This window comes from Echinops telfairi, unplaced genomic scaffold (assembly GCF_000313985.2).
Source record: "Echinops telfairi isolate 266 unplaced genomic scaffold, ASM31398v2 ScPeMD7_4;HRSCAF=17, whole genome shotgun sequence".
Classification (NCBI taxonomy): Eukaryota; Metazoa; Chordata; class Mammalia; order Afrosoricida; family Tenrecidae; genus Echinops; species Echinops telfairi.
This window is the reverse complement of record NW_022103900.1, coordinates 42,008,601-42,029,339: the sequence shown is the minus strand read 5'-3', so window position 1 is coordinate 42,029,339 and position 20,739 is coordinate 42,008,601. Positions and strand designations below refer to the sequence as shown.

Sequence of the window (20,739 nt, the reverse complement as noted above, 5' to 3'; positions counted from 1 at the left end):
TATCTTTTGATATCTGTGCACCATCAGCTTTCTTCACCACATTTGCTTATGCACACATTTGACTTCATTGATCATGTAGGAAGGTGGGTATCATGGAATGACCGTTTACTTGAGCAAAATGTTCTTGTATCGAGGGAGTACATGAGTGGAAGCACAATGTCCATCAGAAATTGCAGAATTTTTGTAAAAAGTGCCTTTTAGGGTCCTAAAGATCCTGATAATCTTTCATTATATTTTTCTCTAAAATTAGGGTATGCCAGCAAAACCTCTTTCAAAATTATGTTCTAGTCCCCCACAAACATGCATATAAATGTGTATATGTATATACTAACCCACATATGTGCATAAGAAATTAAAATATATCTGGAAAGTTATTTTTTAACAGTGTCATGCAAATCATGGAAATTACTTTTAAGTACTCAAAAGGTCCCTGGGTTGTAGCTTTATGATATGTCATATAGCCTCTCAAACAAGACAGTAGCATGTATATATGTTACTGGAATTAGGCTCTTGTCTTTGCCAAGAGAAAGATTTACTCTGGCTAGACATACAGGCTATCTTGGAGAAGCTCGTAAGAGAGTGTAGCTGTTTAACCCATACTGACAACGTATCATCTGTCTGACCTGTGCATATATACCTGTCTTTTAAAGGTTTCCAACAGGCAAGACTCTCAGAACTTCAGTCCAAGCATACTCTATGCCCAGTAGATGGAATCCGGTAGCAAGACATTCTAGTCCCCATGGCAAAAGGAAGTCCACCAGCTGGCTCTAGTTCTGTGTGAAGTAACTTAAAGATTTCCTTATGAGAGGGCATATACAGGGGAGCATGTCTTGCCTTTGACTCTGCTCCAGCTGTGTACTCTCACTTCCCTCCCTCTTCTCTAATCCCATAAATAATTATTTGTACAAAATCTCTCAGGTCTTTCCTTCCTCCTTATATGGGGCATAAGAATCACCTGTCTATATGCATACAGCACTTTCTTAATTGGCTCCTCCTTCAGGGGAGCAAGCTCTTGCAAGTGAAGATGTGGTTGATCTGGGGCTGTAAGGCATTCGCAGGCATCAGCCTGTTAGTGGTCTTTAGTCTTTACTTTGGGCATGTGCAATATAAATATGTGGGGCTGAGGGAATAGATCCTTCTTCTACTACCATCTTCAACTCTGCAGCCTGGGTTTCCTCAGGATCCACTGGATCTATTATTTTGGAAAATCCTGCAGCAGCCACACTAGAGCTGGAATGAGGGGAAATTCTCAAAGTTATAATGAAGAGTCCAAAAAAAAAAGAGGGGTGGGAACCAAATTGACAGCCCATCAATGTTGTCTGCCCCCAAACAATAACAGATTAGCAGGACAAATCACTAAAGGTTCCCCCCACATGCACGCACCCTTGAAGATTCTTAATTTTAAGTTTTATGGTAATTATGGCCAGGAAGGGGTTTGTTGGTCTAGCAGGCCAGAATAAAAGACAAAGCATGGTAACTCTTTTTCTTACATGTCCGAATTCTGAGGACACTTTTAGGAAATGTTTTCTAATGTTTTCCATGTGGACACACACATTTCACATAGCTATTTGACATATCCTCTATATGTCTCTGTAAACATACAAGTTCCCTCTGTTTTTCTAGGATTTGGCCTGATTTCGTTTGTAGTTTAGTGGTTAGAAATATGTGTGTAGAGTACTCAAGATGGTATCTGGACCCCTTCAAGCATAGGATGGGCTTCAGGTTTCTACAGAACCCTCACTCACTCATAGGAGCCCTATGTAGGATGGGGTAGAACTGCCTCTGAGACTTTCTGAGACTGTAACTGTTTACAAGAGTAGAGAGCCCTGTCTTTCTCCCTCGGAAAGGCTGGTGGTTTCAAACTGCCAACCTTGCAGATTGCAGCCCAACATGTAACCACTACGCCACCAGGGCTCCATTTCTACGTAACAAGTGGCTTTTGATGTCTGACACTATTGCATTTCCTCCTCTTGCTTAGAGGTTGAAGGACACGCACTGATCATTAACCTGGGCTTAGCCGAAATCCCAAGATGGCAACCAAGGCAGTCTCTTTACACTCATGGTGCAGTTTTTCTACCATCTGGTCCCTTCGCCAGTGTTTAGATGTCAGTGAGGTCTACAGGAAACACCTACAGTGCTGATCGGAACTTAGGTTCATCATCTTGATCCGAGCCCCTTTTTCCTCTACTGCACGTGAGGCATCAGGGAAAACTAATATTATGAGTGTAATGTCAAGCTAAATCATTACAGTCCCTTATAAAACTGGCCTAGCTTATGTGCCTATTACTGATGTAGCAACTCAAATAAGTCTGGTGCCTGTGAGGCGGGTATTGCATGGAGCCATCTAGCCTGTTGTCTAATTTTGTGTACATCCTGTTCTACCTTCTCTGTGTTCATTACCTATGTGGAGCAATGAGTGTTAGCTAAACCGTCTTCCTCTTGGTGGGACAATAAAAACAAATTCAAAACTGCTGTTGTCGAGGGATACTTTGGCCAAAGAATTTAAGGATCAGTGCTACACTCCCATCTCCTCAGTACCTTCTGCTTTTTGTCCCATGATGACTGATAAGCTTCTCAAAGAATGCTCCAATTCAACCATTCCCACTAACTAGGAATTATATATAGTTTTAAGAACTGATTAACCCCAACCTGAGTATTAGACTAAGGAGTTTCCTCCTGACTCTCATTCTACAGCATACAATGTTTTGACATCAGCCTTCCAATATTTGCTTATTTCTTTACTTTGAATAAGGGGTGCTTGTGGTGTAGTGGTTATGAGTTAGGCTGCAATCTGCATGGTTGGCAGTTTGAAACCACCAGCAGCTCCACAGGAGAAAGACTGGGCTTTCTACTCCCATTAACAATTACAGTCTCAGAAACTCAGAGCGGGCCATTTGTGTCTTCATCATTGGCTAGATGACAGTGAATTTGGAGGGTTTGTTGTTTGTTTGTTTGTTTTTACTTTGAATATCCAAAGGTAAGACAGAATTCTCAAAATACCCTTGTGCAGATATTCAACAAGAGATTTCCATCTGTAAGTTTGCTGTTAATAGAAGCGGTATCATTTAAACTGGTGTGACTAGACCCACCACACTGGAAGACACACTCCTAAGGGACATATAACTCAGCTGGAGGAGTCAGAGGAGATAGAAGACTGTGCATGGGACAGCTAGGTCCCATTAAGGAATTATGACAGACAAACTTGTGAACTCTACAGCTTGTGTAATTCTACATTGGGGGGATTGTCCCAACATTCGTTATGATCAACATGAAGTGAGGGTGACAGATTTTGGGCTGAGGTTTCAGCCAGTTTGCCATAGCCTTCTCCATACCCTGCACTGGAACCCCATGGAAAGCCTGGTCCATTGCCACAAGACACTGCTTTTCTGACAAAGCAAATAAAGATGCTTTGAGTAACTGGGTGTCACAGAGTAACCTTAATTGTATGATGAAAAAGCTTGCAAAAGTTTAAAGTGGGAGATGGAATTAAATAGTTTCTCTAAGGGTTCTTGTGGCAAACCCAACACTGCATTTAATTACCAACACCTGCCATGGACAGGTGGCAGTCTAGTGAAATCATTCTTGGTCCTCGATCCCCCTAAAAGGCAAAAGGTAACTAGATGAGCAACGAACATAATTTCAGATTACACTCTATCAAAATGGATTAACTGAAAGATGTAACCAGTAACACACGTGGGGATAATCAAGTTGTGCTTGCAGGTGAGTCACTTGTTGGAGGGGAGGTTGATTGGCAATTGATTCAGGAAGGTGCCAGAATTTCCGGTTCGGTTCTCTAGCTGATTTAGTCACCCAATCAGAAATGTTGGTCTTCTTCACCTGGGAAAGCTGACAGAGGCCCCCTATGTGCAGACTGTACAGAAGGGTTGTGCCCCCTAAGTTTGTAGTGCATTACACTGTTTGCACTCGTTCACTAAGGCAAAACAATCGGTAGGATCTAGGACAGAAGATAATGAGCAAAGATGTAACAGGAAGTGACACATGTGTGGTTCACCTAGCTTGCCAATTATTAGGCAACCTTAGAAGCAATAGAAATCCAAACAGAGTCCAATGACTTCAAGGATTTGGGGCATATCCTTGTTTCTGCCTGTACGCAGTGCAGCTTTAAATTTAAGGAAGTAGTTTAGCTCCCTTAATCTGCAGAGAGTGGGTTTAATGCTAAACAGGCAAAGTTCCATTTAATGTTTTTCTTGGGGGCAGAAAAACATTTCCCTCAATTTTCTCAAAACTTATTAGAAATAGCGGTAGGGCTGTTGAATGTCTGCCTAACTTTGGTCATTTCTTTCTGATGTCTAGGGCATAAAATTGAGTCATAAACTTCTCTTTTAGCACTCCCTTTCCCATGGGATTCTCAAGATTCATATCACTATGTTTTAATATAGAATTTTGTAGCTAGCCTTTTTTAAAAGGCTGTCATATTTTCTTTTTACCTCGATCAGTAGCAGCTAGTTTGTTATCACCTGCTGCTGCTTTTTTTTTTTTTCCCACCTGCTTCTAAAACCTCAATTTCTGGTTTATTCTTTTCCAGGAACATTAGCATTAGCAGGAAGGCCAGGAAATCCCTGTACAATTCAGGAACATTTCAGAGTGCACAAGAGCCTTCACATAGGGAATTCTATCAATTTTCCTTACTTTTTGCAAAATAAGTCTAGTTGTAAAATCGGATTTTAATTTAGACTACTGTTTTCAGACTAAATCTTCCCTCAGAAACATACCAAGGCAACATCATGTTACCAGAGAATAATAATCTCATTCTTAGGGTCTGGGGATCAAACTTGTTTCCGTTCTTAAGGATACAGCCCAGAGGTGTATTCAAAGGTATTGCATTGTTTTGTTTCCCATCTGGAAGAAAGCAGAGGAAATCATGTCAGAGATCCTGAGTATCCCTGTCCCTGTATGCATGCTACAGACTTTTGGAGAAGGTTTCCCTTCCTAAACCTGGGCTTCCTGAATTAATTAGTTTTTCACTATGTGAACTGTGCTCTCCCCACCACCTCATCCTTACTCAGGTGAATCCTAAACTCCTGGGGAATATCTTTCCTTCCTTGTTTCCAATCTGCTCTTCCCTTTGTTGGCACTTTTCCACACCCCACGCCACCCCCTGACCCCCAAACCACCAGGTGCTAAAAGGCCAGATTCAGAGGTTACAGAAATCAAAGGGAGCTTGCTGCCATCTGCTGGAGTGAAAACACTCCTTGTGTTTCTTGCATAGCTTCCAGGATTTATAAAAATTGTGACCCCAGTAAATAAAGACAATTCTCATAAGACCCACAAAGTCAAACTGCCTTGGCTCCATCTATCTCAGAGCTGTCAGGGCAAAGTAGCCTGACAGCCTACATATTTTTCATAATGGCCTGGCCAGTGTCTCTGCCAATTACCGAAGCAGAAAGCTGCATCCTTCTCCAGTGGAGCAGCTGGTGGTTTTGCCCTGCTGTCCTTGCGGTTCGCAGCCCAACGTGTGGCCCACTAAGCCACCAGGGCTCCTGGCCAATACTTAAAGAAAGAGACACCTTAAAGTATAGCTCCCTGCCACGTTCTGGAAATAAGAGCTTTTCATCAGACCTGAATATAGACTAAAGTATAACAGGCTTTTTCTAACTCAATTTAATAGCAGATTACTTGGAGATTTTGATTCTAAATATACACGTGTGTATGTGTATATACATATAATCTCATTAGTTTCTTATACTACCAAAAAGTTTGATTCCTAAGTACACACCAGTTATAAAATCAAAGTTGAGCTTTTAAATAAAGAATATATATATATATATATACATTTAATCTAGTTAACATTTAATGGTAAAAATTATACAGCGATACCTTCAAGCTCAAACTTTCCAGTACTTTAACAGCAAAGCTAAAAAAAATCTGCTCAGTGTTCATAACTTTGCTAAATAGGTGAACCAAAAATCCAACTTGAAAATACCTTTTATGACTGAGAGTGAGTAACCAATTGAACCTCACCATAGACCCACAGGGGGGGCGCTTCAGTCTGAGTGCCGCTCTCACTCAGACAACAGATAGTGCTTGTGGTGTTAATGCATTAAAACATGTGTCATTGTGCTTTTTTGTGTGTTTGCTTTATTTGAGTCAATTGTGGTAACCATGGCTCCAAAGAAAGAGTGATACTAGTTAATGGTATCAAGAGTTACAAGCAAAACGGAGAAGCACTGGAGTGAAACAAAGAATTCGCTGTGAAATGTGAATCAGGTTGCTGTTTGTCAGATTTGGTGGCTTAAGCAACTTGGCGAAGTGGATGTTCTCAATGTTTTGTGGCTGGGGTGTGTGGGGGATGTGTTTAAAGCACCTAATGTAACAAAGATGTGGAATTGTTGAGCATGAAACGAAGAGGTTGAAAGGCGACTATTAATTTGGATAATCAGAAACTCCTTAGATGGCGATCCGAGACAGTGATCTACGAGAAGGCTAGAAGCCTCTGTAGGGACTTAAAGTCCTTGAAATATGAATGTACAAGTGAAATTTGGGGGCCTCAGAACCAAGTATTTGACTTTTCAATATTTCTTACAGGAAAAATATGTTCAGTTCTTGAATTTTTCTCTTTTGAATATGAATTTGGAATGAATTGAGTTGAACAACTGGGGTATTTTATCAATTTTTTGAAAGCTTTGTTATACTAATTAAAAATGAAGTGTGCACTCTTTAAAAGAAGTGTCCCCCAAAATAAATAAATAAGGAGTGTCCCAATAAAATTAGGAAACACAGTTTGTTGACCAAAGCCTAATATAATATTTCCAGTCAGAAGAGATCTTCCAAATGAGGCCCACCTCCCCTACAATGGGCCGACATGTAGCCCCCACCTTGGGTGAGAATGGACCCAGGCGTTAGCTCCTACTGAATACACTCCCTGTGAGCCTTGCGTAACCAATGAGTGGTTCCTTATTGAGCTGCTCCCGCATCAGCGCTTTGGAACCACCTGCCTCTCTAAGGGAGAAAGATGCTGCTTTCTACACCCCTAAAGATTTCGAGTTTGGGAAACCTACAGGCGCAGTTCTCCCCTGTCTTATAGGGTAACCATGAGTCAGAAATGACGCAATGTCTGTGAGTCTGGTTTGGGGGTTAGTATTCAGGTGACAGCAGACTCTTGTGTAGCTTCCAGGTGGTTGCCATTTGGGGTGAAAGCAGAAGCACTTGTTTCTGAAATTAAACAGATCATAGTCCCCACCTGTTTGTCTCTATATCTAAAGATACAGTACACTAATTTTTTTTAACACTCACATTCCATGTTCTCTTCTTTACCTTAGACTCACAACATTCTCAATATACTGCAAAAGAGCGATCACACAAGGCTAAGTTAGAACAAGCTCAAGGACAATAAAACCTGGTTTTCAAGGGCAAAACAGAGAGACAATGAAGAAAGCCAACCTCACAGACACAAAGAAAACCCTTTAATCCTAACTGGACCTTATAGGGGTCTGCCAGGGAAAGATGCCAAATCTCAGAAAGACACCCCCCCCTTCCGCTTTTAGACAGCAGAGGTATGCCCTGCCTTTTATTGGACCTTATAGAAGCTTTAATTTAGTACCACACAAGACAATAGACAGACAGAAACAAAACCAAAAGGGAAAGGAGAAAAAGAGAAGTAAATTTCTCCAGTGAAGGTTCTCTCACACCTGGGAGCCAGCGGGATGCTCATGCGAGGCAGCTAAAGACACAGAATGCAAAGAGTTCTGGTGGACACCATCCTTGGGCGTGGGTAAGACTCTTGTCTGATCTCATCGTGGTAGAACATACTCTTCATTTTCTAGCATCGCCTTTTTGTCCTGTGTCTGCTCACCACACGTGAATCAGGTTCTTGTCATTGTCTAGAGAAAGATTAACTCTGGCTGGACACACAGGCAACACTGGAGAATTTGATGAGAACCTCCTAGAAAGGAGTAGCCATATAATTGGTACCAACAAAGCATCAGCTTTCTCACCCACATTTGTAAGCTGTGTATTTTTAAGAGTTTCCACAGAAGAACGTCTCAGAAGTGTAGTCAGATAGACTCTGTTCCTACTAGATGACATCAGATAGCAAGGGGTTCTGGGGACTGTAGTCCCCAGGGTGAAGTGCCATTCTTATGATGATACCAGTTCTGTATGAAATAGCTTAAAGATGTCTTTAAGAGAGAGGGTCTATATAACAGATCCAGTCTTGTCTGTGACTCTGGTCCAGGTCTCTACTTTTTCTCGCTGGCTGGTCTCATATATATTCTGTCATAAAGAGATAGGGCCATGCTATAAAGCCCATAGGCTCATGAGATATTATGCTACTTCAGCAGCAGGCTGGCTGCTGAAGTACAGAGAGTACAGAGAGATGGGAAATTAATTTAAGTACAGAAAGTACAGAGAGATGGGAAGTTAATTTAAGTACAGAAAGTACAGAGAGATGGGAAGTTAATTTAAGTACAGAAAGTACAGAGAGATGGGAAGTTAATTTAAGTTACAAGCCATACTATTAATAAACTCAAAAACCAAACTTAAAGTCATCGAGTCAGTTCCTGCTGATAGTGACCCTTTAAGACAGGTTAGATCTGCCCCTGTGAGTTTCCAAGACTGTATCTCTCTATAGGAGTAGAAAGCCTCATCTTTGAACTATTTGATCTGCTCCAATTCCAACTATTGACCTTGAGGTTAGCAGCCCAACATGTAAATCACTATATACCACCAGGGCTCCAGATACGGTGAACAGCAGTATTAAAATTCAAATTTAATAAACAGATGATAGGGTTTAGTTCATTCTAGCATCAATATGTCAGGTGATCTATGCTTTAAATAGGCTCCTGGTGGTGCAAATAGGTAACAGACCCAATTGCTAACCAAAAAGATGCATATTCACGTTCACCCAGAGGTTCCTCAGAAGAAAGGCAAAATGAGCTACTAGTGAACAGTAGCCATGGAAATCACATGGAAGGCAGCATTTGGTAGATTTAATCCCAGTTCTAAGGTAACCTAATGACTTTAGCAACAAATTATAGCACATAAGGGTGAGTACTGAGGCAAAGGTCCATCAAGAAGTTTGAGAGAGAAAAGGGGAGAAGCAGATGATAAGGGGCAATTCCAAAGAATACATAACCCCAACGGGCCAATGGGAAGTCCCATCCAAAGAGTTTGAGTGCTCACGATTCAGTCCTGGTACACAAGAATACAGGAATTGTGCAGTGAGATGAGTTCCATTCTCCCTCCTCCCAAAGCAATAAACTTTTAATTGCCTTTTGATTGGCACAGCTGGTTCTATGTATTCTATCTTTATCATTTCTCTAGATCAAAATCCAAATCTAATTATATGAAGTAAGAGCTGTGTATGTTACATAGTTTTTTCCTTAACGAGAGCTCTAAATACTTCTGCCTTTAATCCATTTCTTCATAATTAAACGTTGCCAGTGGCAAGGAAAAAAGGTTAATGATGTGCTTTCTCGAAAGCCCTTGATCCAAGGATTAACCTCTTAGCTGCTTCTAGTACAATTTTAGAGTACACCATGGGAGGTTGGGGATATTTAACGTTAAAATACATTGCTGGGATTTATAGGGTTCAGTAGATACCAGGAGCTGATAAATATTTATGGGCTTACAAGTATAAATGGCAGTTTTGTCTTTTGAAAGATGTCTTCATAGAATCCCACATCATGTATGTGTTAGCATTAAGAAATGATCACAGCTGAAGTCAAAAAGGTTTCTGTGGGCCACTGAGGCTGCTCTAGGAAGCAAAGCTAGTCCTGTGGATTGGCCTGTGTTTCTGTTGCAGGAAGAGGAGACCAAGGAAGAGGATGAAACCTTGGCTTGTAGCCCTGTCCAAATCACAGCCGAGAGACGGCGAAGCCTGTGGTATGCCACCCATTACCCAACCGATGAACGAAAAGTAAGACATTAAGGAAAGAATTTCCTTTGAATAATTTATTTTTCAATATACTGAGATTCATAATAGGTTATTTGGTATTAAGTCAGTCATTCAGACAGACTCCAGTAGTCAGATAATATCATGTAGCCTCAGTTAGTTTGGACCAGAGAGATTGATTCAGAAAGGAGAACCCAATATCCTAGGGGAAATGCTGTGGTTGCATGGCCTCTTTTTTTTAATTTTTTTTTTAAACATTTTATTAGGGGCTCATACAACTGTTATCCCAATGCATGGCCTCTTATGAGAACACATTTTTATATTTCAGTCTTGTCTACTCTATCCTCTTAATTCTTGAAAAGAAACCGTTTCCTCATTTGCAAACAAAAAGCTTGTCCCTGAAACAAGAGCAACAACAAGAACGATAGCTTGAAGCACTGTGTTGTGAATGCATCAATGTTTAAATACAGTGCAGAAAATAATTTCACTCTGTCCAGCCATAATACTTTAAGTTACTACTACAGAAGATCAAAGCAGTCTATGTGATTGTGATTAAATATATCTCATCACTTTGAAACAGCAGTGTATATTGACAAGAAAAAGTTAGTCATAATTGGGTAATTCATATACCCTGTTGCTTATTTATTGCCCATTTTGAATTCAGATCTGTCATGCTAGGTTGGTTTGTTAAAATTTCCTGCTTGTTATTTTGTAAAGACAAACACAATTCTTGCAGGGGCTTAGCATTTTGCTTCCCAGTGTGTTAGAAAGCGTTTGAGGAGAGTCTCTGATTTATTTGAAGGCAGGTGAATGCCTTTAAGGAAAACACTTTAATTTTAAACCAGACTCTCCTGTGCTGAGGAAAGGGAGACCAGTGAGCAAGCTATGTAATGGAGCTGGCAGAGATGTGGGGCACCGAGAGTCGCCTAAGGGAGCGAAGGGATCCAAGGTTTCTCTTCTCTCTTGTCTCACCATGTGTCAGATTTTCTGATCTAAAAAACAGATCTGGTTTGAGATTAGCACAGCAGTTTTAATGCATTTTAGCTGGACTTGCAGGGGTTCATGAAATCCTTGCATAGATCCACAATGCAAAAGCTATTCTCATAATAATACTAAGATGATGCTTATCATTTTCTACTTTATTGACATTTGCTCTGATAGAACAAAGGCAACGGTGGGTAAAATTACTGTTGTTGTTGTTGTTGTTATTGTTGTTCAGTGCCATTGAGTCAGTTCTGACCCATAGAGATTCCATGCAAAACCAAACAAAACATCGCACGGCCCTGTACCATCCTCACAGGTCTGAGCCCATTGTGGCAGCCACATGTCAATGCATCTCATTAAATGCCTTCCTCCTTCTCACTGCCCTTCGTGTTACCGCGGATGATGTCTTCTCCAGGGACTGGTCTCTCCTGACAGTGTGTCCAAAGTATGTAACAAGATGAAGTCTAGCCACCCTTGCCTCTAAGGAGAACTTGACCTGACTTCTTCCAACACAAATTGGTTTGCCCTTTTAGCTGTCCATGACTTTTCCAACGTTCTTCTCCAGCACCACAATTCAAATGCATCGATTCTTCTTCAGTCTTCCTTATTCACTGTCCACCTTTCACATGCAGATGAGGCAATCAAAAATACCATGACCTGAGTCAGGCTCACCTGAGTCCTCAACGTCCATGCTTTCCAATACTCTAGAAAAGGTCTGGAACATCAGATTTACCTAATGTTACACGTTTTTTATCTATTGGCTGCTGCTTCCATGAACTTTGATTTTTGGAGCGAAGCAAGACAAAATCCTGGACAACTTTTACCTTTTCTCCATTTATCATGCATGATATTCCATTGTGGCCCAGTTGTAAGGATTTGGGTATCTTTTACAGTGAGTTGCAATCCATACTGAAGGCTGCAGCCCTCGATCATCATTAGCAAGTGCCTCAACTCTTCTTCACCTACAGCAAGCAAGCTTGTGTGATCTACATGTTACACAATGTTAATAAGCCTTTTTCCAATCCTGATGCCACATTCTTCGTCATATAAGCCAGTTTCTCTGATGATTTGCTGAGATACAGATTTAATAAGTATAGATTGTACCTATACAGATTGAATAAGTACAGTAAAAGGATACAGCCCTGACACACTTTTCCTAATGTTAAACCATGCATGCAATAGATAGACTCTTTTTCTATTCCCACAACTGCCTCTTGATCCATGTACAAGTTACACATGAGCACAATGCAGTGTTCTGGAATTTCCACTCTTCCCAAGCTTATTCATAGTTTATTATGGTCCACACAGTCAACTCCCTTGGCATAGTCAATAAAACACAGTAAGCACTTTTCTGGTATTCTCTGCTTTGAAACAAGATCCATCTGACATTAGCAATGACATCCCATGTTCCATGTCCTCTTCAGAACTTGACTCAACCTCTGACAATGCCCTGTCAGAGTACTGCTACAACTATTGTTGGATGATCTTCAGAAAAATTTTAGTTGCATGTTATATCAATGATAATATTCTATAGCTTGAGCATTCTGTTGGGTTACCTTTCTATGGAATGGACACAAATCTGTATCTCTTCCACTTAGTTGGGCTAATAGCTAGCTTCCTAATTTCCTAGCATAGACCCGTGAGTGCTTCCAGTGTTTCATCAGCTTGTGGGAACATTTCAACGGGTATTTCATCAATCCCTGGAATCTCATTTTTAGCTAAAACTTTTAGTGCAGTTTGAACTTGTTCCTTCAGGACCATTGGTTCTTGCACATAATACTTCCTCCAGAAATGGTGGATTGTCAATGTGTTAGTCTGGGTAGACTAGAGAAACAAATCCACAGAAACTCGTGTGTATAAGAGAGAGTTTTATATAAAGGGTGAGTGTATATTAATAAACCCAGTCCAGTCCAAGCTCATAAGTCCAACTTTAACCCATATGTCCAACACTCATCTACAAAGTTCTCCTCCATCTCACACAACACATCCAATGATGCCGACTACAGGAGGACTTTGAATCCAGTGGAGGTGTAAGCTTCTCAGTGCTGGCAGGGGTCTCCACATGGCTTCTCCAGCACCCAGGGCTGCATCAGGGTAGGTCCATGTGGTTTCTCCTCAGGGATGTCTCACAAGAAGTGAGCCTTGCAAGCTGAGGCAGAGAACTAGCCAAGGCAGCCACACACTGGTCCGACCATCAGAGAGCAAGAGACCAGAGAACCAGAAGGGCGAGGCTCACCAAACCATTAATCTCTCTGCCTTTCAATTAAACTCCCCTTCAATTAACCCCATATGTGTTTATTGGCCAGCTTGACACAATAAACCTTAAGTAACACAGTTGACTAGTTCTTTTTTGGTATAGTATATTCTTTCCATTTTCTCTTGATGCTTCCTGCATCATCCAGTATTTTGCCCATATAGCTTTCAAGATTGCCAGGCGAGGCTTGAATTTTTTCTTCAGTTCTTTCAGTTTAAGGTATGCTAAGCCTGATTTCTTTTGATTTTCTAATTCTTGGTCTTTACACATTTCATTATAATATTTGGTTCTGTCTTGCCTTTGAAATTTTCTTTTCAGCACTTTAACTTCATCCTTTCTTCCATGTGCTTTAGTTCCTCTATGTTTAAAACCAAGTTTGAGAGTCTCTTCTGACAGCCACGTTGAGCCTTTCTTTCTTTCTTTCATCTTTTTAATGGTCTTTTGCTGTGTTCATGAATGATGGTCTTAACAACCTCCTACGGCTCATCAGGTCTTCTGTCATTAGTGTTCAATGCAACAAATCCGTTCTTGAGATGTTCTCAAAATTCAAATGGGATGGATTCGGTTGTGTTTGGGCTCTCATGAACTTGTTTTAATTTTCTTCAGCTTTATCTCGAACCTTCATATGAGAAATTGGTGGTCTGTTCCACTCAGGCCCTGGCCTGATTTTAACTGCTGATATTGAGCTTCTCCATTATCTCTTCACATAGATGTAGTCAATTTGATTTCTGTGTCCATGTTGCCTTTTGTGTTGTTGAAAGAAGTATTTGCTATGAATAAGTCATTGGTCTTGCAGATTTCTATCATTTGATCTCCAGATGCATGTCTGTCACCAGGTCCATATGTTCCTTCCTCTTTGTTTCCAACTTTTGCATTTCAATTGCCAATAATTATCAATGTATCTTGATCACATTTTTGATCATTTTCTTACTGAAGACATGGTAGAATTCTTCAATTTCTTCATCATTAGTTTTGTGATTGGTGAATATGTTTGAATATTAGTTGTACTGATTAGATTTCCTTGAAGATGGATAGATATAATCCAATCACAGAAAACATTGTGCTTCAAGATTGATTTTACAATGTCCCTTCTGACAATGAATGCCAGATCATTCTTCTTGATTGTGTTATTCCCAGCAGGGTAAATCACATGACTTTCTGATTAAAAATGGTCAATACTGGTCTATTTCCAATCATTAATGCCCAGGATATTGAACTTTATACATTTAATCTTTGACTACTTCCAATTTTCCTAGATTTATATTTTTCACATGCCAAGTTACGACCATTGGCAGCATTTTTTTTAAAACAGTGTCTCCTTACCTTGACTGGTGTCCCATCAGCAAACAAAGAACCCAAAGGCTCCACTCTTACAGACATTATTTGACTCATGTCACCATGCTCATCCCAAGTCCCACTTCAAGTGCCCTCCTCCCTGAGGGGCCCATCCTCTAGCACTATCTCAGAAGAAGTTCTGTTTCCATTCATGAGACCTCCAGTATCTAAGATTGTTTTGAAGCTATGCTACTTCCTTTCGAACAAGGAGCCAATTATGTCTTTGTTGTCTATTCGTAGTCTGCAAGCTCTCCTGAAACCATCCACTTTGGGTGCCCTGCTGGCATTTAAAATACCAGTGACCTAGCTTCCAGCGTCACAACAACACACAAGCCACCACAATAGACAAACTGAGAGATAAGGGTGAAAATTAGTGAAACCATAGCACAAATCAAGAAAGTGGCTCCAAATTGTATTAGAAGCTATATTATTCATGGATTTGCACATGCAAGAAAAAGCAAATAAGCAAAAGCCACCATCACTCAATTTCTTTGATGAGCCATAAATAATTTTTAATTTAGCATTCTACCCTAACAGTCCATATGCTTTTAATATTCTGTGTGATGAAATGGAAAGTATACATAAAGTTCTTCTCACTGACGTTAGACTGACTCCGTGAAAAGTACCCGATCGCAGTGAAAAGTAGCCGAACTAAGGTATTTTAGTTTCAGACTGCACATTGCCAGTGACTTTAAGGAAACTACCCAGAGTTTGCATGTAATAGCAAAGAAAACTGTTTACAATGATTTGACGAGGCTATTAAAATACCCCTTCCTTTTCTAGCTGCATATCTTGGTGAAGCAATATTTTGTTCATCTACTTTATCCAAAACATCTCATAAAAGACTGAATGGAAAAACAGACACAGAAATTCACCTGCTCACTCATTAGCCAGAGATTAAAGAAAGTTGTTATACTCTTTTCATTATTTTTAATTGCATACATGTATTTAAGTAATGGGTTATTATTATATATAATTTATGTAATATGTTATAATGTATGCAATGGGTTATTGTTATGATAAATATACTAATATATTAAACATGTTTATTGATTTCTAGTGTGGTAAATATTGACAGATACAACCCACATTAACAAAATCGCTTTGGCAACCTCAGTGATTTTGCAGAATGTAAAGTTGTCATGAGACCCCAAAGTTGGAGAGCTATTAGCCTAGTAAATGCTTATTATTTGGGGAACAAGGATATCAAACCCCCCAGCACTAGCATAATTACATAGCATAGACATCATTTTGCTGCAGTTTGGATATATTAAAAATAACCTCAGTTTCACTGCAAATGAATTTCTTTGATGATGAAACTTTATTTCTTGGAAAGTGAGTATTTTCAAATTTCTGCAAATGTTTCAAAAGCCTCTAGGAGCATAAAACCAAGTATCTTATTCTATTAAAACCCAAACAATGGATTGTTGTTATATGAGCTGTAGGGGCCCCAGTAAAATGATCTTTTAATAGTAATTTTAAAAAGCAATTAAAAATATCTTTTGTAGCCATGTGGTATATGACTTCTAATTTCCTTTTATTATTAAAACTAAAAATCAGAAGCTGAGTAATGGTTATAATAAATGGCAGCATATTATATTCAATTTACTTATTTGTCCCTTCTTATTTTCCTAAAAAATGGCAATTTTTATCATGCTAGCACAGCCAGTTTAAGAGACTGGGTGTGTATATAGTAAAACCTTATAGATGTAAGTAAACATTGTAATACTTTTGGCTGATGTTAACATATTATCCTGCATTGCTTTTTTGCAGCTTTTATCCATGACCCAAGATGACTACAAACCGTCTGATGTTAGTATATCATTAGAATTATCATTTATGCTTGTGTCTCTTGTATAAAAGTGGCAGAAGTAGAAATAACTCTTTTGTGTATGTTTTATTGATCTGTATTATTTCATAAGTTTTAAAATTATTTGCAGGAATTATGTCCACTTTGTTGTTGTTAAAATATGAATTAATTTCATCTTAGATTGTACATAACCATAAAAAAATCTAAAAACTTTTCCGAAGTCACAGTGGTGGTTTTGTAAGGCTTCTTTTCCCTTTTATTTGCACTGCAGATGTGAGTAGCACATGATTTGAATAAAACGTCCTGCATGTCCATGGACCCCATGAAAAGATCATGAAAATTGGCCACAGATTTTAAGCACATATATGTATATATAATAAACAAATCCATATATATATGTAAATACATAAATGTATTTATTTATATGTGTATCTTAACATTGAAAAGTCAAATCAAAGAGACAGGGACAAATATGGGACATTGTACTTTAAGATCCTAAAGGCTGCAATAAGTGAATCAACCTTGCAGGGCCAGGCAGATGCCCCTAAAAGAACTCAAGAATTGCTGCATTTTCCTTGTGTATAGCAGATGTGTGTGGACATGGAAGGGTTGGGCTAGAGAAGGACTGGACTTCCACACAGCCTAAAGGACAAGTTGAAAGAGTGGCAAGGGCCTTGGCCCACCTTCAAAGGTGTTAGCACTTTGCCTTGAGGGAAGCATGCTTTCAGTAAATGTGTGAAAGTTCAGATTGACATCACATGCTTTGCTCTGTGGAGCACAGTGGTAGAGAGAGTGTGCACTACAGTGTTGTAAAATATTTGGGTAATAGATTGAGATGCCAAAATTATGTCGATGGACAGACACACTGTTGAGTTATGAGGAAAGCACTAGAGGGAGGGGTAGATCTGCACTGAGACCAGAGCTACTGTCACAGGTGTGTTTTGCTTGACTCCTAGCAGGGCCTGGTCAATGGGAAGCCAGTGGACTACCATGCCATTAACCCACAACTCCCAAGAGAAAACGGCCCAGGCAAGACTGATGTGTATGCCCTGCCACAGTACCACTGGGAAACCTCTGCCCAGGCCTCAGGTACCAAGCAGTTTGGGTGCTGTATACTCCTAAGTGCACCTTTGAGCCTTAGCATCACTCTAGGTTCATGCTTGCTTTTTGTTTGAATGATTTTATTCTTTTATTTCATTTTTAAAAGTATGTTGTCTTCCATGGTCACTATAATTTAAATTAGCTATTTGTTCTGCTTATATTTTGCTGTACCATATTGCTATCTGTAGTCTATCCTTTTAGATGAAGTAAGTAGCATTATTAGAGCAAACTGAAATAAAAGGTCAAAAATATTTAAGCTCATCAAATTACTTCTAGTGTTAAATCTATGTGTGTGTGTGTGTGTGTGTGTGTGTGTGTGTGTGTGTTCCAGGAAGGCACACTCTTAACAGCAATAACGAAGTAGTGTCCTAGTCAAACACAACAACTGATTACTTAGTGTTTGACACTTTCTTCTCACGGTGTTAGATGTTTCCTAGTCTGGTATGTGTATGACATTTAATTTTAAACCCTTAGACTTGATTGTTGTCCTGCCCACATTTTTAAAAATATAAATAGTAGGCAATATTCAAAAAGCTCTCTCCTAGAAATGGAAATTTTTGGAATTTCCTAAAGAATATGAATATCTGGCAACGTTAGTCCCTCATGTCTACAAGGCAGTCATTGCTCAACTTCTGTTATGAACTAGAAAGCCAAAGAAAACCACCAATTCATAAATACAGAATTCTCACTGCTACAAGTCTATTCCAACTCATACTCTATAGGAGAGGGTAGAACAGCCCGTGGATTTCTGAGTCGGTAACTCTTGTAGCAGTAAAAGGAGAGTCTTTCTTCTGCAAAGCAGCTGGTGGTTTTGAACTGCTGGCCTTGTAGTTAGAAACCTAATGCTTAACCACTACAACACAGGGGCTCCTCTCAATACAAAATTAGCTAAGTGGGGGCTTCCAGGAAGATGGCGACGGAGTAAAACATACCAGAGGGACTCCGCAGAAGTCAGCCCAGGAGAATTGCTTAAAGGGAAATTCAACATCATAAAGATGAGTAGGCACAGACCCACAAGGTTTTGAGGGGCTGAGGCCTTCTGGCTTACGACAGTGGAGGTTGGCTAGGGCTTGACCTTAGTCCCGCCACTGTCTATGCTGGAGCCAGGACCATTTGGAGCCCACACCCCAGGACTTAATCTCAACATAGCCACAGCTTGCTGACCCCTCAGGGCAGGGACTAAACCCTTGCAGCCCCATAGGCAGGGATCCGGGTTCAGCTACATTTTTACTTTTGTTTCCCTCTCTTCTCTCTATTCCCTCACATTCTCAGAGAGCTGCGCAGGGGCTTTTTCTTAACACAGCCACAGTTTTCCAGACACCACGTAAGGGCAGGGACTAAACTCTTGCAGCTCCATAGGCAGGGATTGGGGCTCAGCTACATTGTTATTTTTGTTTCCCACTCTTCTCTATATCGCTGCACAGTCTTAGTGGGCTTACTCTTTTTTCTTCTTCTTCTCTTTGTCTCTTTCCTGCTCTCTCACACTCCACTACTGACCTCCAGACCGCTCCCCTTAGCATAGGGCAATTATTCCTTGGCCACACCCAGCTATGTGAGCTCCACCATGTGCGGCTAGCCTGAGGCTAGGGAAAGCCCTGCCCACCTCCACTAGGGGATACTCTACCCAACTTCTTACCAGGGAATTCCTGTCTGTGTTCCTTGGGGCCTAAGGCAGCTCAGCCAATACTCATCAACATTCCAAGCTGCTGCAGGACCCTCTGGTCAACCCCTGCAACACCAAAGCAGGCAACCACCACCCTTCTGGGGCACTCCCCTGAGAGGAAAGCCACAGGAGGATAAAGTGGTAGGTTAATTCCATAGTGAAATTAGCTGTAGACGGTTCAATGAAGCATTCCTACAAGTCTCCCAGAGAGAGCCAATGCTCTTCGACTCCCTGGAAAATGGCACCTGGCTCCTCTAAAACAACGCAACACAAACATCCATCAGCCCCAATAACCTCAACGAAAAAACAAAAGAAACAAAAGGCAATGGCAGAAGATGTCCTGAACATAATGTACATGCATAGAAGAAGCAGACATTGAGCTGCCACAGGAAGGAAATGCTGCTTTTAGTCATACAGGATATGAGGGAAACAATACAGAAAAAGAGTGAAATGATAGAGATAAAGGCCATACACCAAAGGGAAGTATAGGAGATTAGGGAGGAGATAATAAAAACCAGTAGCAGAAACACGGACCTCGAGAATCGACTGGAGGAGGCAGAGAACTGCATCAGTGATTTGGAGGACAGCCAAGCAGACTTTAACAAACGCAAACAAAAATCTAATAATATCATCAGAGAAGCTGAAGAAAACCTAAGAGCTATGTCTGATGCTATGAAACAGAAGAACATTAGAATTATTGGCTTACCAGAGGAAGATACAACAAAGAAGTCATCTGCAACAATAGTGAGAGAATTCTGGGAGGAAAACGTCCCCAGCGTAGGAAAACATCCCCAGTGTAAAGAATGAAAACCAGGCAACCATTCAGGTGGCTGAAAGAACGCCAGCTAGACTGAATCCCAAGAAGAAGTCCCAAGGCACATAATAGTTAAACTATCCAACTTCGATGAAAAGAAGAAAATCATGAGAGCAGCTAGGGAAAAACAAACAATATCATATAAATGTTCTCAGATAAGAATATGCTCAGACCTATCAGCAGAAACTATAAAGAAGAGAGAGTGGAGTAACATGTTCCAAAACTTGAAGGAAAACAATGCAAACCCAAGAATACTCTACCCAGCCAAATTATCAATCAAGATTCTATGGAGAAACAAGAGTCTTCAGAGACAAGGAAAAACTCAAAGAATATGTCAGAAGAAACCTAGCCCTACAAAAGAACCTTGCCAACCTAATATGGGCAGAAAACAACACTCACCAAGCATAAATAAGAAACCGCCACATAGAACAACTCACCCAGAGGGCAACAAAGACAAAGCAGACTCCAAGATAGCATTGGCTTAAGGATGGAAAGAAGTCAAGAATGATACACACACACACACACACACACACACACACACAACACCCTAATGAGAAAGGAAGGTAGGAAAACAGCCAACACAAAAGGTATAAGATGACATCACAGCATCTGCAGATGGAGATAATAACCCTGAATATCAATGGCTGGAACTCGGGCATTAAAAGACTGAGACTAGCAGACTGGCGTAGAAAATACAATCCATCAATCTGCTGCCTACAGGAGACACATCTCAAGGCTACAGACAAAAATAGTCTGAGAATCAATGGCTGGAGAAAGGCATACCAAGCAAATAGCAATTCAAAAAAAAGCAGGGGTTGCAATCCTAATCTCAGATAAAATTGGCCTCAAAGTGCAAACCATAAAAAGAGATAAGGAGGGACACTATATAATGCTCAAGGGAATGGTAGACAAAGAACCACTAAGC

General features: G+C 40.3%; 1 protein-coding gene across 1 annotated transcript in view; it reads left to right on the top strand.

Moving 5' to 3' along the window:
* PIEZO2 (piezo type mechanosensitive ion channel component 2) overlaps positions 1 to 20,739 on the top strand; it is a 600,576-nt gene that overhangs the window by 417,095 nt on the left and 162,742 nt on the right. The window contains exons 14-17 of the mRNA XM_045298343.1: positions 1,676 to 1,686; positions 9,768 to 9,877; positions 16,200 to 16,238; positions 17,196 to 17,325. Of these exons, the coding sequence (XP_045154278.1) occupies positions 1,676 to 1,686; positions 9,768 to 9,877; positions 16,200 to 16,238; positions 17,196 to 17,325 (290 nt within the window). The remainder of the gene's footprint in view (positions 1 to 1,675; positions 1,687 to 9,767; positions 9,878 to 16,199; positions 16,239 to 17,195; positions 17,326 to 20,739) is intronic.